Raw genomic sequence first — 13,467 nt, 5'->3', positions numbered from 1 at the left:
TCATGTTTTACACTTTGGTTACATTCATGACAGGAACGGTAGTTACTCATTACACAAGGTTCATTAGTTCACACAAGGTTATATCGAACACAGTCTTGGACAATTTAGTGTCTCCATTTGACCTCACTTGCATGTCTTTGGACTGTGGGAGGAAACCGGAGCTCCCAGAGGAAACCCATGCGGACACTGGGAGAACATGCAAACTCCACCCAGAAAGGACCCAGACTGCCCCACCTGGGGATCGAACCCTAGACCTTCTTGCTGTTAGGCAACAGTGCTACCCATTGAGCCACAATATAGTTGCATTTGTTAACTTATAAATTCACAGTTAATCACCCATAATAATAAAGTGAAAACATGTTTACTTCAAAAACTAACATTTCTTTTTCACAAAAGTATTCAAAACCTTTGCTGTGGCACTCCGAATTGTATTCGGATACATCCTGTTTGATTTAATTATCTTTGAAATGCGTCTAGAATTCAACTGAAGTTCACCTGCTGCAACCTGAACTGATTGGACATTGGAACAGTAAACATCTGTGTCCAAAGTACCTACAACTGACACTGCATTGTCAGGACAAAAATCAAGCCATGAAGTCTAAGGTACTGTATCCGAGGCTAAGGTACTGTATCCGAGGCTTTAAGTCTTCCCAGGACCACAGTGGCCTCTAAAATTATGAAATGAAAGAAGACAGACACAGCCTTGAACCTTACTAGAGTTTGGGCATTAAAACAAGAAGGGTGTTGGTCCATCAGGCAAGAAAGAACTGAATTTTTACTCTAAAATAGCTTAAAAAGTCCTGTGTAGAGATCGGAGAACCTGTTGGACAGATAATCATCTCTGTAGCACTCCAGAAATCAGGCCACTAAAGCCACTAAAGGGCATAAGTAAACGACCCAACTAAAGTTTCCTAAATGGTATGCAAAAGAAGATTATCTAGTCTGATGAGACAAAATTTCCTTGGCCAGAACAGCAAGCACAAACACCTGGCTAATACCTTCCATACAATGAAACAGGGTGATGGTAACAACATGCTGTGATGGTGCTTTTCAGCAGCAGGTACAGGAAAATGGGTAAGAATTATATAGGACACATATGAATGCAGCCAAACAGGAAAATTCTTGATGAATATTTGCTCCATTTGGCAAAAACAGGTATTGCACATCACCTAGCTACTACCATGCCTAGAGTGAAACATGATAAAAACCTCCTCTAAAGTCAACAGCTCACCTTTTAATTCTGACAATGACCCGAAGCATACAGCCAAAACATTAGAGTGGTTTTAGGACGAGTCTCTGAAAGTCCTTTGTGCTATGTCTGGCAAAAACAGGTATTGCACATTACTTGGCTACTACCATGCCTAGAGTGAAACATGATAAAAACCTCCTCCAGAGCCTACGCAAACTGGGGTAAGAGCTCACCTTTTAATTCTGACAATGACCCAAAGCATACAGCCAAAACATTAGAGTGGCTTCAGGACAAGTGCTTATGCAGCAAAGCCCAAGCCCACATTGTGGACGCTTACCATCAAGACAGACAAAGCTTAAGAAAATATGCCATGAAGAATGGGGTAACCTGCCCAAAATCAGGAGTACAAAGATTGTAAAGTCGTATCCAAAATGACCAGCAACAGGTACTTGCTACCAATGAGGCTTCTACAAAGTAGTAAAAATGCTTTGTAAAAATCCTCAACACAATAGTGTGCTTAAAGTCAACACTGGACACCCCCCCCCCCCCTTTGCTCCCCCTTTAGCGCATCCAATTGCCCAATTTGCATCACCATACTGACAGAGAGAGACCCACTTCCGACCTTAGTCACGCCCATCTGCACAACAGGCCAATCGTTGTTCATATAGCCGCCCAGCCTCGGTCGGTAAGGCAGAGCTGGATTCGATACGACGTACTCGAGATCCAGCTCCGGTTGCAGCGTGTGTTTTTACCGCTGCGCCACCTGAGCGGCCAACACTGGAGACTTTCTGAATCCACCGTACTTGCATTTGTATTTCACAATTCAGGCAATTTCACTCACCCACATCTTGCAGCACAATGAGAAACTCATCTTCAGGGAGGCCGTAAGCATTAGATGGTTCTTCCAGTACTGTGTAAAGACTGCCATATGGACAGTATTCCATAACCAGGACCTTGTGACGCGTGTTTGACTAGTAGAGGTACGTATAAGAAAAATATGATAACACATTAACAAATTTTAAATGTAATAATATACACTTTTTTAAGTTTAATTGAATTTGCAATCAATTTTTTTTTACATCTACATCTACATAACATTATGACCACATTCCTAATATTGTGTTGGTCCCCCTTTTGCTGACAAAACAGGCCTGACCCGTCGAGGCATGGACTCCACTAGACCCCTGAAGGTGTGCTGTGGTATCTGGCACCAAGATGTTAGCAGCAGATCCTTTAACTCCTGTAAGTTGTGAGGTGGGGCCTCCATGGATCAGACTTGTTTGTCCAGCACATCCCACAGATGCTCGATTGGATTGAGATCTGGGGAATTTGGAGGCCAAGTCAACATCTCAAACTCGTTGTTGTGCTCTTCAAACCATTCCTGAACCATTTTTGCTCTGTGGCAGGGAGCATTATCCTGCTGAAAGAGGCCACAGATATCAGGGAATACCGTTTCCATTAAAGGGTGTACATGATCTGCAACAATGCTTAGGTAGGTGGTACGTGTCAAAGTAACATCCACATGGATGGCAGGATCCATGGTCACTTGCTGCCTAATATATCCCACCATATAAAGAGATAATCAGTGTTATTCACTTCAACTTTCAGTGGTCATAATGTTATGCATAGTCAGTGTATACAGGAAATTTTAATAAGTTGACATTTTGAGTTGAAACAAAGAAAAGCATCTATGTCCATATGACTATAGTACTAGGTGGAGGTTCCTTTTGCCTTGATAACCTCTAATAAGCAATTTTGGTAATTGCTAATTGCTGACACCTCTCATGTGGATCTTTACCCATTCTTCTCATGCAAAAGCTTCCAGCTCATTAAGTTCCGATGGCTTTCAGGCTTAAACTGCTTTATTTAAATTCCACCCAAGAATTTCTATGAGATTTAAATCTATAGGATAGGATAGTTAAAGCAAGCAGGAAGCAAAAAGTCAGAATTATTTTATTAATTAATTTTTTTTAGTTTCACCACGTCACTTGATGGCTGAAGCCCTGTGACGGATTGGTGCCCTGTCCAGGGTATTCCTGTCTCGTGCTTAGTGTTTCCTGGTGGAACCAAACCCACAGCTTCCTTGACCAAGATAAAGCACTTAATGAAAATGAATTTTTTAAAAAGTATTTAACTTTTTCTGACACTTTTAAACCTACCTCCTCCTCAACAGCAAAGAGTTTGACAATATTCTTGTCGTTGAGTTTCTTCAGCACCTCAAACTCTCTCATCTGTACATCTAGAGGCCGCAGGAAACTTATGTTGTTGAACACCTTGACAGCATAGAGGTCACCAGTTTTCTGAAAGCAGAGAGGGAGGGAGAGAAAGTAGAAAGGGAAACTCGTCAAGACCGGTGATAACGTTGCTTTTATATTATATGCATGCCAAAAGCACTTCACTACCACTGACTATTGGTGTTAAGATCTTACAGAACATTATTCCACAAAGCTTGGGGTCATTTATTTTGGCACATTTGAGACAAGACTTTGTTTCATTTGGTTAGCAATGGTTTTCACCTTGCAACTCTTTTATGAATATCCTTTTTGCTCAGTCATTTGAAAATCAAAAACACTTTTACTTTACATAAAAATAATAATAATAATTTAAAAACCACAAACAATTAATGTGACAAATATACAAAACTAGAGGATATTAGAAAATTCTGACATACACCGATCAGCCATAACATTAAAACCACCTCCTTGTTTCTACACTTACTGTTCATTTTATCAGCTCCACTTACCATATAGGAGCAGTTTGTAGTTCTACAATTACTGACTGTAGTCTATATATTTCTCTGCATGCTTTGTTAGCCCCATTTCATGCTGTTCTTTAATGGTCAGGACTCTCACAGGACCACCACAGAGCAGGTATTATTTGGGTGGTGGATCATTCTCAGCACTGCAGTGACACTGACATGGTGGTGGTGTGTTAGTGTGTGTTGTGCTGGTATGAGTGGATAAGACACATAAATGCTGATGGAGTTTTTAAACACCTCACTGTCACTGCTGGACTGAGAATAGTCCACCAACCAAAAATATCCAGCCAACAGTGCACCATGGGCAGCGTCCTGTAACCACTGATGAAGGTCTAGAAGATGACCAACTCAAACAGCAGCAACAGATGAGCGATCGTCTCTGACTTTACATCTACAAGGTGGACCAACTAGGTAGGAGTGTCTAATAGAGTGGACAGTGAGTGGACATGGTATTTAAAAACTCCAGCAGCGCTGCTGTGTCTGATCCACTCATACCAGCACAACACACACTAACACACCACCACCATGTCATTGTCACTGCAGTGCTGAGAATGATCCACCACCCAAATAATACCTGCTCTGTGGTGGTCCTGATCATTGGAAAACAAGGTAAAAGCAGGTTAAAACAATATGCAGAGAAACAGATGGACTACAGTCAGTAATTGAAGAACTACAGAGTGCTCCTATATGGTAAGTGGAGCTGATAAAATGGACAGTGAGTGTAGAAACAAGGAGGTGGTTTTAATATTATGGCTGGTCAGTGTGTTGAGTACAATGAAATTCTTTCTTTGCATAACCCAGCTTGTTGGAAGCCAGGGTCAGAGCGCAGGGTCACCATTGTACGACGTCCCTGGAGCAGACAGAGTTAAGAGCCTTGCTTAAGGGGCCAGCAATGGCAGAGCCAGGATTCAAACCTTTCGATCAACCTTTCGATTGATAGCACAAAGCTCTACCCACTAGGCTACCACTGTCCCCCACCTGGCAATAATCAGAGATTTAAGTACATACTGTATTGGGCAATGGAAAAGGGCCATGTGACTATATGGGAAACTGAAGCCATTTTGTGCCACAAGATGATCTCTTTGCAGTGTATACTTACATAATAAGGGTGTTCCTCACAACCAGACTATATGTCAGGAATCTGGCTATACTATAGCACCATACTATCCATACAACAGTACGTTGGTATGCTTATGAGGAACCAGTTTGGCATGTTTTCCACAAAGACATGTGACGTCAGTCATTCAGCACTGTGCCCCAGCCGTCAGTTAGAAAGAACGTCTATAACGTTTGATACATACCAAATGCTAGCCAGTCATGTTTTGAAGTAGAATAGAATAGAATAGAATAGAATAGAATAGAATAGAATAGAATAGAATGCCTGTATTTGTCATATATACACATACAGGTGTACAGTAAAACGAAATTCTTTCTTCGCATATCCCAGCTTGTTTGGAAGCCAGGGTCAGAGCGTCATCGTACAGCGCCCCTGGAGCCGAGAGGCCCAACAGTGTCTGCACAGCAGAGCTGGGATTCGAACTCTCAACCTTTCAATTGATAGCCCAAAGCTCTACCCACTAGGTTACCACTCTCTTATCATTTTAGCTAGCAAACGCAAATTGAGAAAGTTCAGTGTTTTGTTTAAGCTTGGTTAACCACTAACACAATCTGTACACTCTCTCTACAGTTGTTCATTGGGCTTTTACGCTACACAGTACATACAAATAAAAGAGTAAATTACTGGATAATGTTATGTATATGACTAAAAGGCAGGAACAGAGACTGACTAGGGTGGATTAACAATGTAAAGTGCGATGATTAAGCATTAGCCCCTCAAAAATTTTTTGCTACTTTGTCAAATTCAAATGTTTCAGATTTTCAGACTAATTTTAATATGCATCTTTTAAATACTCGTTCCATTTATTAAAGTGGTTGCCCCTCTTAACCTAATGACTGATTGTGCCTCACTTGGTACTACAATCAAGTCTTTAATATCACCTTGGAGGAATTTTGGCCCACTCTTCTTTGCATTATTGTTTCAGTTTGGCTACATTGGTGGGTTTTTCAAGAACAAACTGCTTTTTACGGTCATGCCACAACATCTAAGTGGAATTTAAGTCAGGACATTCAGACCTAAAAACCTTAATTTTGTTTCTTTGAAGTGATTCAAAGGTGGACTTGCTTGTGTGCTTCCGATTGTCCCGCTGCATAACCAAACTGCACTAGAGATTTAGGTCACAATACGCCAGACGGACATTCTTCTTCAACCTTTTCTGATAAAGACCATAATTTATGGTTCTACCCAGGTCTGGTCGAAGCAACAAAGCCCCATCACACCACCACCACCATGTTTGACTGTTGTTAAGATGTTTTAATGAAGGGATGCGGTGTTAGCTTTATGGCAACAGACCTAATGTCTTCCAAAGAGTTTCACTTTTGACTAATCAGTCCACAGAATAGTTATCACCTATCATTTAGATCATTTTTTGACAAATGCACAAGCCATTGTGTTCCTTTTGGTCAGCAGTAGTTTGCACCTTGCAACTCTTCCATGAATGTAATTTTTGCCAAGTGTTTTTCTAATTGTGAAATTGTATACACTAACTCAGGCAAGTGAGGACTGCAGTTCTTTAGACATTCATCTGTGTTGTTTGTAACCTCCTGGATAAGTTATCAATCTTGGTGGAACTTTGGTAGTCCGGCTACTCCTCGGAAGGTTTACCACCGTTCCTAGTTTTCCCATTTGTAAGTGTATAATAGCTCTCACTGTGGTTCACTGGAGTCCCAGATCCTTAGCATTGGCTTTGGAACCTTTTCCAGTCTGGTAGATTTTAGTGACATTGTATTTGAATCTCTTCAATGTGGCATCATGTACTGCTTTTTGAGATTTCTAACCTGTGTCACATTGCTAGACAGGTTTTATTTAAATACCTTTGGAATCAACAGATCTGACAGATCTGGGTGTGTCTAGTAAATCTGAACCCAACTGTATTTGTATTAACTGATTGATTTTTATATGGGGCCAAACAGTATTTGTGCTTTAATAAATGAAATCATCATTTTAAAACATTTGTGTATACTTGGGTTATGTTTGTCTAACACTAAAAGTAGTCTGATGTTCTAAAACATATAAATGTGACCAATATGCAACAAATAGAGGAAACTGTGAGGGGGCAAATACTTTTAATTATTTACTACTCACAGCACTGAAAGTAGTAAGTAAATCATGATTATGAACAAACTGATTTCAGAGAAATAAGACTAATTGCATACTTAGAAATATTGGTAGAATAGAAACTGGATAACAAAGCTAGAATTAAGCTAAAAATAAATCATAACTGTTATTAAGGAATTGTTTTTCTGTTTGCATATTAATTAGCTCGGACACCTACACATCTGTGTAAACACAAAACACTGACGAGCAGAAATGCAGTTCTGTGGCTTCCTCATAATCTCACCACATCTTGTCAACTAGTTTCCTGATGCACATCAAGCACACAAATAGCTGCCTACCTTGTGTCTACCACGGTACACGTTGGCTGTGGCACCTTGGCCCAGCAGATCTGCGATCAGCCATAGGTAGTTAGCTGTACTCTGCATGGTGGCTTTCGAATTAGCTGTGGAACAGTGACAGAAAAGTCGGGCATTAAGAAAGGGTAGTCAGCTTCAAAAACAAACATCATTAAAGAAAAACTGCTGCTTTAAGGCTCATTTTCCCAGCGATGACTGACTTTTAACATGTGTTAATAAAGTTGTATGCAAAAGTGCAGTAAACTGTTTTAGATGCAATTGCACATATACGTCTTGTGTGCAAACATTTGGACACCCATTTACTCAACAAGCTAATCAAATGACTGAGGATCAAAATAAAGTTAGTTCATCCCTACAGTACAAAGGAGGAAAAGATTTCACAGTATTACAGCCTACAATTCTTACGACCTGAGAAATGAAATGACAGTTAAGGGTAACTGTGAAAGGCTAGGCAATATCTGGAGGAACAAGAAATCTCTTAGATTGAACTGTTCTTATGCTGACAAGAAAGCTAAAGCAAAAGCAGAAAATTCAGCTGACACAGAAGTGGTAGTGCATTATTGGTGGCCTAACCTTTTGGGAACAAGTGCTCTGGACTAATAAAGTAAAAGTACACTGCCTGATAAAAAAAAAGGTCACCACCTGGATTTAACTAAGCAAATAGGTAAGAGCCTCCCATTGGATAATTACTGAATGGGTGATTATGTTTCAGCTGGCAACAAGTTATTTAACCCTAACTGATGCAGTGAGTAGCTTCTCATTTGTTAAACAACCATGTTGAAAGACACATCCTGTGGTCGTGGAAAAGATGTTCATCTGTTTCAGAAGGGTCAAATTATTGGCATGCATCAAGCAGAGAAAACATCTAAGCAGATTGCTGAAACTACTAAAATCGGGTTAAGAACTGTCCAACGCATTATTAAAAAGTGGAAGGACAGTGGGGAAACATCATCTTCCAGGAAGGAATATGGCCGGAAAAAAATCTTGAATGATCGTGATCGGCGATCACTTAAACGTTTGGTGAAATCAAATGGTAGAAAAACTACAGTAGAACTCAGGGATATGTTTAATAGTGAAAGTAAGAGCATTTCCACATGCACAATGCGAAGGGAACTCAAGGGATTGGGACTAAACAGCTGTGTAGCCTTAAGAAAACCACTTGTCAGTGAGGCTAACCGGCAAAAACGGCTTCAATTTGCTAGGGAGCATAAAGATTGGACTCTGGAGCAATGAAAGAAGGTCATGTGGTCTAATGAGTCCAGATTTACCCTGTTCCAGAGTGATGGGCGCATCAGGGTAAGAAGAGAGGTGGCTGAAGTGATGCACTCATCATGCCTAGTGCCTACCGTACAAGCCTGTGGGGGCAGTGCTATGATCTGGGGATGCTGCAGTCGGTCAGGTCTAGGTTCAGCAACGTTATGTGCTCAAAGAATGAGGTCAGCTGACTACCTGAATATACTGAACGACCAGGTTATTCCATCTATGGATTTTTTCTTCTCTGATGGCACGGGCATATTCCAAGATGACAATGCCAGGATTCATCGGGCTCAGATTGTGAAAGAGTGGTTCAGGGAGCATGAGACATCATTTTCACACATGGATTGGCCACCACAGGGTCCAGACCTGAACCCCATTGAGAATCTTTGGGATGTGCTGGAGAAGACTTTGCACAGTGGTCCGAATCTCCCATCATCAATACAATACAGAAATAAATGTTGTGACATTGCAGAAGCTTGTGGAAACGATGCCACAGCGAATGCGTGCCGTAATCAAAGCTAAAGGCGGTTCAACCAAATATTAGTGTGTGTGACCTTTTTTTTGGCCAGGCAATGTATATTCTTTTGGCTTTAATCACCAAATGCATATCTACATTTTCCCCTAATTTTCCTCCCAATCTAGTCGTATCCAATTACCCGATTGCATTACCCTTCCTCTCTACTGATGTTGACCTCCCTGACTGAGAAGAGCCATACAGTGGGGTCAAAAAGTATTTAGTCAGCCACTGATTGTGCAAGTTCTCCTACTTAGAAAGATGAGAGAGGTCTGTAATTTTCATCATAGGTACACTTCAATTATGAGAGACAAAATGAGAAAAAAAAATCCAGGAAATCACATTGTAGGATTTTTTAAGAATTTATTCGTAAATTATGGTGGAAAATAAGTATTTAGTCAATAACAAACAAGCAAGATTTCTGGCTCTCACAGACTTGTAACTTCTTCTTTAAGAAGCTCTTCTGTCCTCCACTCGTTACCTGTATTAATGGCACCTGTTTGACCTCGTTATCTGTATAAAAGACAACTGTCCACAGCCTCAAACAGTCAGACTCCAAACTCAACCATGGCCAAGACCAAAGAGCTGTCAAAGGACACCAGGAAGAAAATTGTAGACCTGCACCAGGCTGGGAAGAGTGAAACTACAATAGGCAAGCAGGTTGGTGTGAATAAATCAACTGTGGGAACAATTGTAAGAAAATGGAAGACATACAAGACCATTGATAATCTCCCTTGGGGTCAAGATCTCATCCTGTGGGGTCAAAATGATCATGAGAACGGTGAGCAAAAATCCCAGAACTACATGGAGGGACCTGATGAATGACCTGCAGAGAGCTGGGACCAAAGTAACAAAGGCTACCATCAGTAACACACTACGCCGAGAGGGACTCAAATCCTGCAGTGCCAGGCGTGTCCCCCTGCTTAAGCCAGTACATGTCCAGGCCCGTCTGAAGTTTGCCAGAGAGCATATGGATGATCCAGAAGAGGATTGGGAGAATATCATGTGGTCAGATGAAAACAAAATGGAACTTTTTGGTAAAAACTCAACTCATCGTGTTTGGAGGAAGAAGAAAAACCCAAGAACACCATACCTACTGTGAAGCATGGGGGTGGAAACATCATGCTTTGGGGCTGTTTTTCTGCAAAGGGGACAGGACGACTGATCCGTGTTAAGGGAAGAATGAACGGGGCCATGTATCGTGAGATTTTAAGCCAAAACCTCCTTCCATCAGTGAGAGCATTGAAGATGGAACGTGGCTGGGTCTTCCAGCATGACAATGATCCCAAACACACCGCACGGGCAATGAAGGAGTGGCTCCGTAAAAAGCATTTCAAGGTCCTGGAGTGGCCTAGCCAGTCTCCAGACCTCAACTCCATAGAAAATTTGTGGAGTCCGTGTTGCCCAGCGACAGCCCCAAAACATCACTGCTCTAGAGGAGATCTGCATGGAGGAATGGGCCAAAATACCAGCTACAGTGTGTGCAAACCTGGTGAAGACTTACAGGAAACGTTTCACCTCTGTCATTGCCAACAAAGGTTATGTTACAAAGTATTGAGTTGAACTTTTGTTATTGACCAAATACTTATTTTCCACCATAATTTACAAATAAATTCTTTAAAAATTCTACAATGTGATTTCCTGGATTTTTTTTTCTCTCATTTTGTCTCTCATAGTTGAAGTGTACCTATGATGAATATTCCTCTCGTGGCTTATTGCTTTATTAAGACAGGAACACAACCTGGAACATTTCTATATTCATTTGTTTACATGTAGAGGCAATTGAGAAAAGCCAGTCTGCATGTATTTTTGGAGAGGTAGACCGAGAAACAGACAGGTAACGGTTATTTTACATTAGCATTTACACCGATCAGCCATAACATTAAAACCACCTCCTTGTTTCTACACACATTGTCCATTTTATCAGCTCCACTTACCATATAGGAGCACTTTGTAGTTCTACAATTACTAACTGTAGTCCATCTGTTTCTCTGCATGCTTTATTAGCCCCCTTTCATGCTGTTCTTCAATGGTCAGGACCACCACAGAGCAGGTATTATTTGGGTGGTGGATCATTCTCAGCACTGCAGTGACACTGACATGGTGGTGGTGTGTTAGTGTGTGTTGTGCTGGTATGAGTGGATAAGACACAGCAGCTCTGATGGAGTTTTTAAACACCTCACTGTCCCTGCTGGACTGAGAATAGTCCACCAACCAAAAATATCCAGCCAACAGTTCCCCGTGGGCAGCATCTTGTGAAGGTCTAGAAGACGACCAACTCAAACAGCAGCAATAGATGAGCGATCGTCTCTGACTTTACATCTACAAGGTGGACCAACTAGGAAGGAGTGTCTAATAGACTGAACAGTGAGTGAACACTGTATTTAAAAAATCTGATCCACTCACACCAGCACCATATCAGTGTCACTGCAGTGCTGAGAATGATCCACCAACTAAATAATACCTGCTCTGTGGTGGTCCTGTGGGGGTCCTGTCCTGACCATTGAAGAACAGGGTAAAAGCAGGTAAAAAATGATGCAGAGAAACAGATGGACTGCAGTCAGTAATTGTAGAACTTGAAATTGCTTCCATATGGTAAGTGGAGCTGATTTTAGTGTTATGGCTGATATCATGAACGCAAGCGTTATTCTGGTCCAGTGACGTCACGGCTTTGGGAAATTCCCAGTTTAAACAGTAAAGTCACCGCGCTTATTACTAAAAAAACTAAACCCTTATAAAATAAACACAAATAAATTTGAATATAATATAAAGAAATAAAAAAGCTAGTTTATCCTTCGGGTTGTAGCTTTCGCTTTACTCCTCATTACACGAAAACGAAAGCTATAGTGTTTTGAACATATTGTGCTGGTTTCGAGTGTTAGATGTAAAGCGGTTCTGCTGTGTAGTAAAACAGAACCGCGCATCTATTTACTGTACATTGTAATTCTAATTAATTCATCTTTTTTTATAGACTTGATGACGTCTGATTGCATGGTCGTTTAGACATCCCGATATGATTATAGCTCCATTAGATATCCCTCTATTAACATATATACAAACAACACAAGCGACTGCCATTCTCACTAAGTGTAACTTATAATAAGAAAAGAAGCTATTTGTTTACCTCCTTACCCAGACACCACGATCTCCTCTTCCGCTTTCTCCTGTCATTAGTCACGTGAGCAAGAATCAATCCGCGATGCGGTTAGCTCTTTCAGTACCGTACTGTCTATAATACTGATAAACATGTAAAATAAAATATGTAAACAAAACAGTCATTTCAATTTTTTCGACAAATATAGTACTATTTACGTTCTTATTATGTAAAATAAATCTAATGTAATTAAAACATTTAGCAGACGCTTTTATTCAAAGCGACTTACACAATGAGCGGAACACGATGAGCAATTGAGGGTTAAGGGCCTTGCTCAGGGACCCAACAGTGGCAACTTGGTGGTGGCGGGGCTTGAACCGGCAACCTTCTGTTTACTAGTCCAGTACCTTAACCACTGAGCTATCACTGGCCTAAACGACTAAACGTCTAAAAAACAGAATATTAATTTTAACGTATTGTTTTGGGTCATTACGGTAGCATACTTGCTGCACACGGCACAAAACCCACGACGCACTCCTCTATGGCTAAGTACTACTGCCATCTTATGGACGCTAGCTGTTACATAACTACATAAACCAATACAAATGGTGGAGCTTTACACCGATGAGATATAACATTATGACCACCTTCCTAATATTGTCCTGGTCCCACTTTTGCTACCAAAACAGCCCTGACCCGTCGAGGCATGGACTCCACTAGACCCCAGAAGGTGTGCTGTGGTATCTGGCACCAATATGTTAGCAGCAGATCTTTTAACTACTCAAACTCGTTGTTGTGCTCCTCAAACCATTCCTGAAGCATTTTTGCTCTGTGGCAGGGCACATTAACCTGCTGAAAGAGGCCACAGATATCAGGGAATACCGTTTCCATTAAAGGGTGTACATGGTCTGCAACAATGCTTAGGTAGGTGGTACGTAACAAAGTAACATTCACATGGATGGCAGGACCCAAGGTTTCCCAGCAGAACATTGCCCAAAGCATCACACTGCCTCTGCCGGCTTGACTTCTTCCCATAGTGCATCCTGGTGCCATGTGTTCCCCAGGTAAGCGACGCACTCCACGTGATGTAAAAGAAAGCGTGATTCATCAGACAAAGCCACCTT

General features: G+C 41.1%; 1 protein-coding gene across 2 annotated transcripts in view; it reads right to left on the bottom strand.

The window, feature by feature from the left end:
• The window catches only part of tbk1 (TANK-binding kinase 1), a 35,759-nt gene extending 23,340 nt beyond the window's left edge, over positions 1-12,419 (bottom strand). Inside the window, exons 1-4 of one of the 2 annotated variants that reach the window (XM_062994693.1) lie at positions 12,374-12,419; positions 7,461-7,564; positions 3,349-3,489; positions 2,031-2,160 (exon numbers count right to left, since the gene is read on the bottom strand). In XM_062994693.1, the coding sequence (XP_062850763.1) occupies positions 2,031-2,160; positions 3,349-3,489; positions 7,461-7,547 (358 nt within the window). In that variant the 5' untranslated portion in view covers positions 7,548-7,564; positions 12,374-12,419. The remainder of the gene's footprint in view (positions 1-2,030; positions 2,161-3,348; positions 3,490-7,460; positions 7,565-12,373) is intronic. The other variant, XM_062994694.1, reaches the window with a different exon arrangement.
• Between the last annotated feature and the right edge of the window lie 1,048 nt (positions 12,420-13,467).

Source organism: Trichomycterus rosablanca, chromosome 1 (assembly GCF_030014385.1).
Source record: "Trichomycterus rosablanca isolate fTriRos1 chromosome 1, fTriRos1.hap1, whole genome shotgun sequence".
Lineage (NCBI taxonomy): Eukaryota > Metazoa > Chordata > Actinopteri > Siluriformes > Trichomycteridae > Trichomycterus > Trichomycterus rosablanca.
Note: the sequence above shows the minus strand (reverse complement) of the source record. Positions and strands in the feature narration are given on the sequence as shown.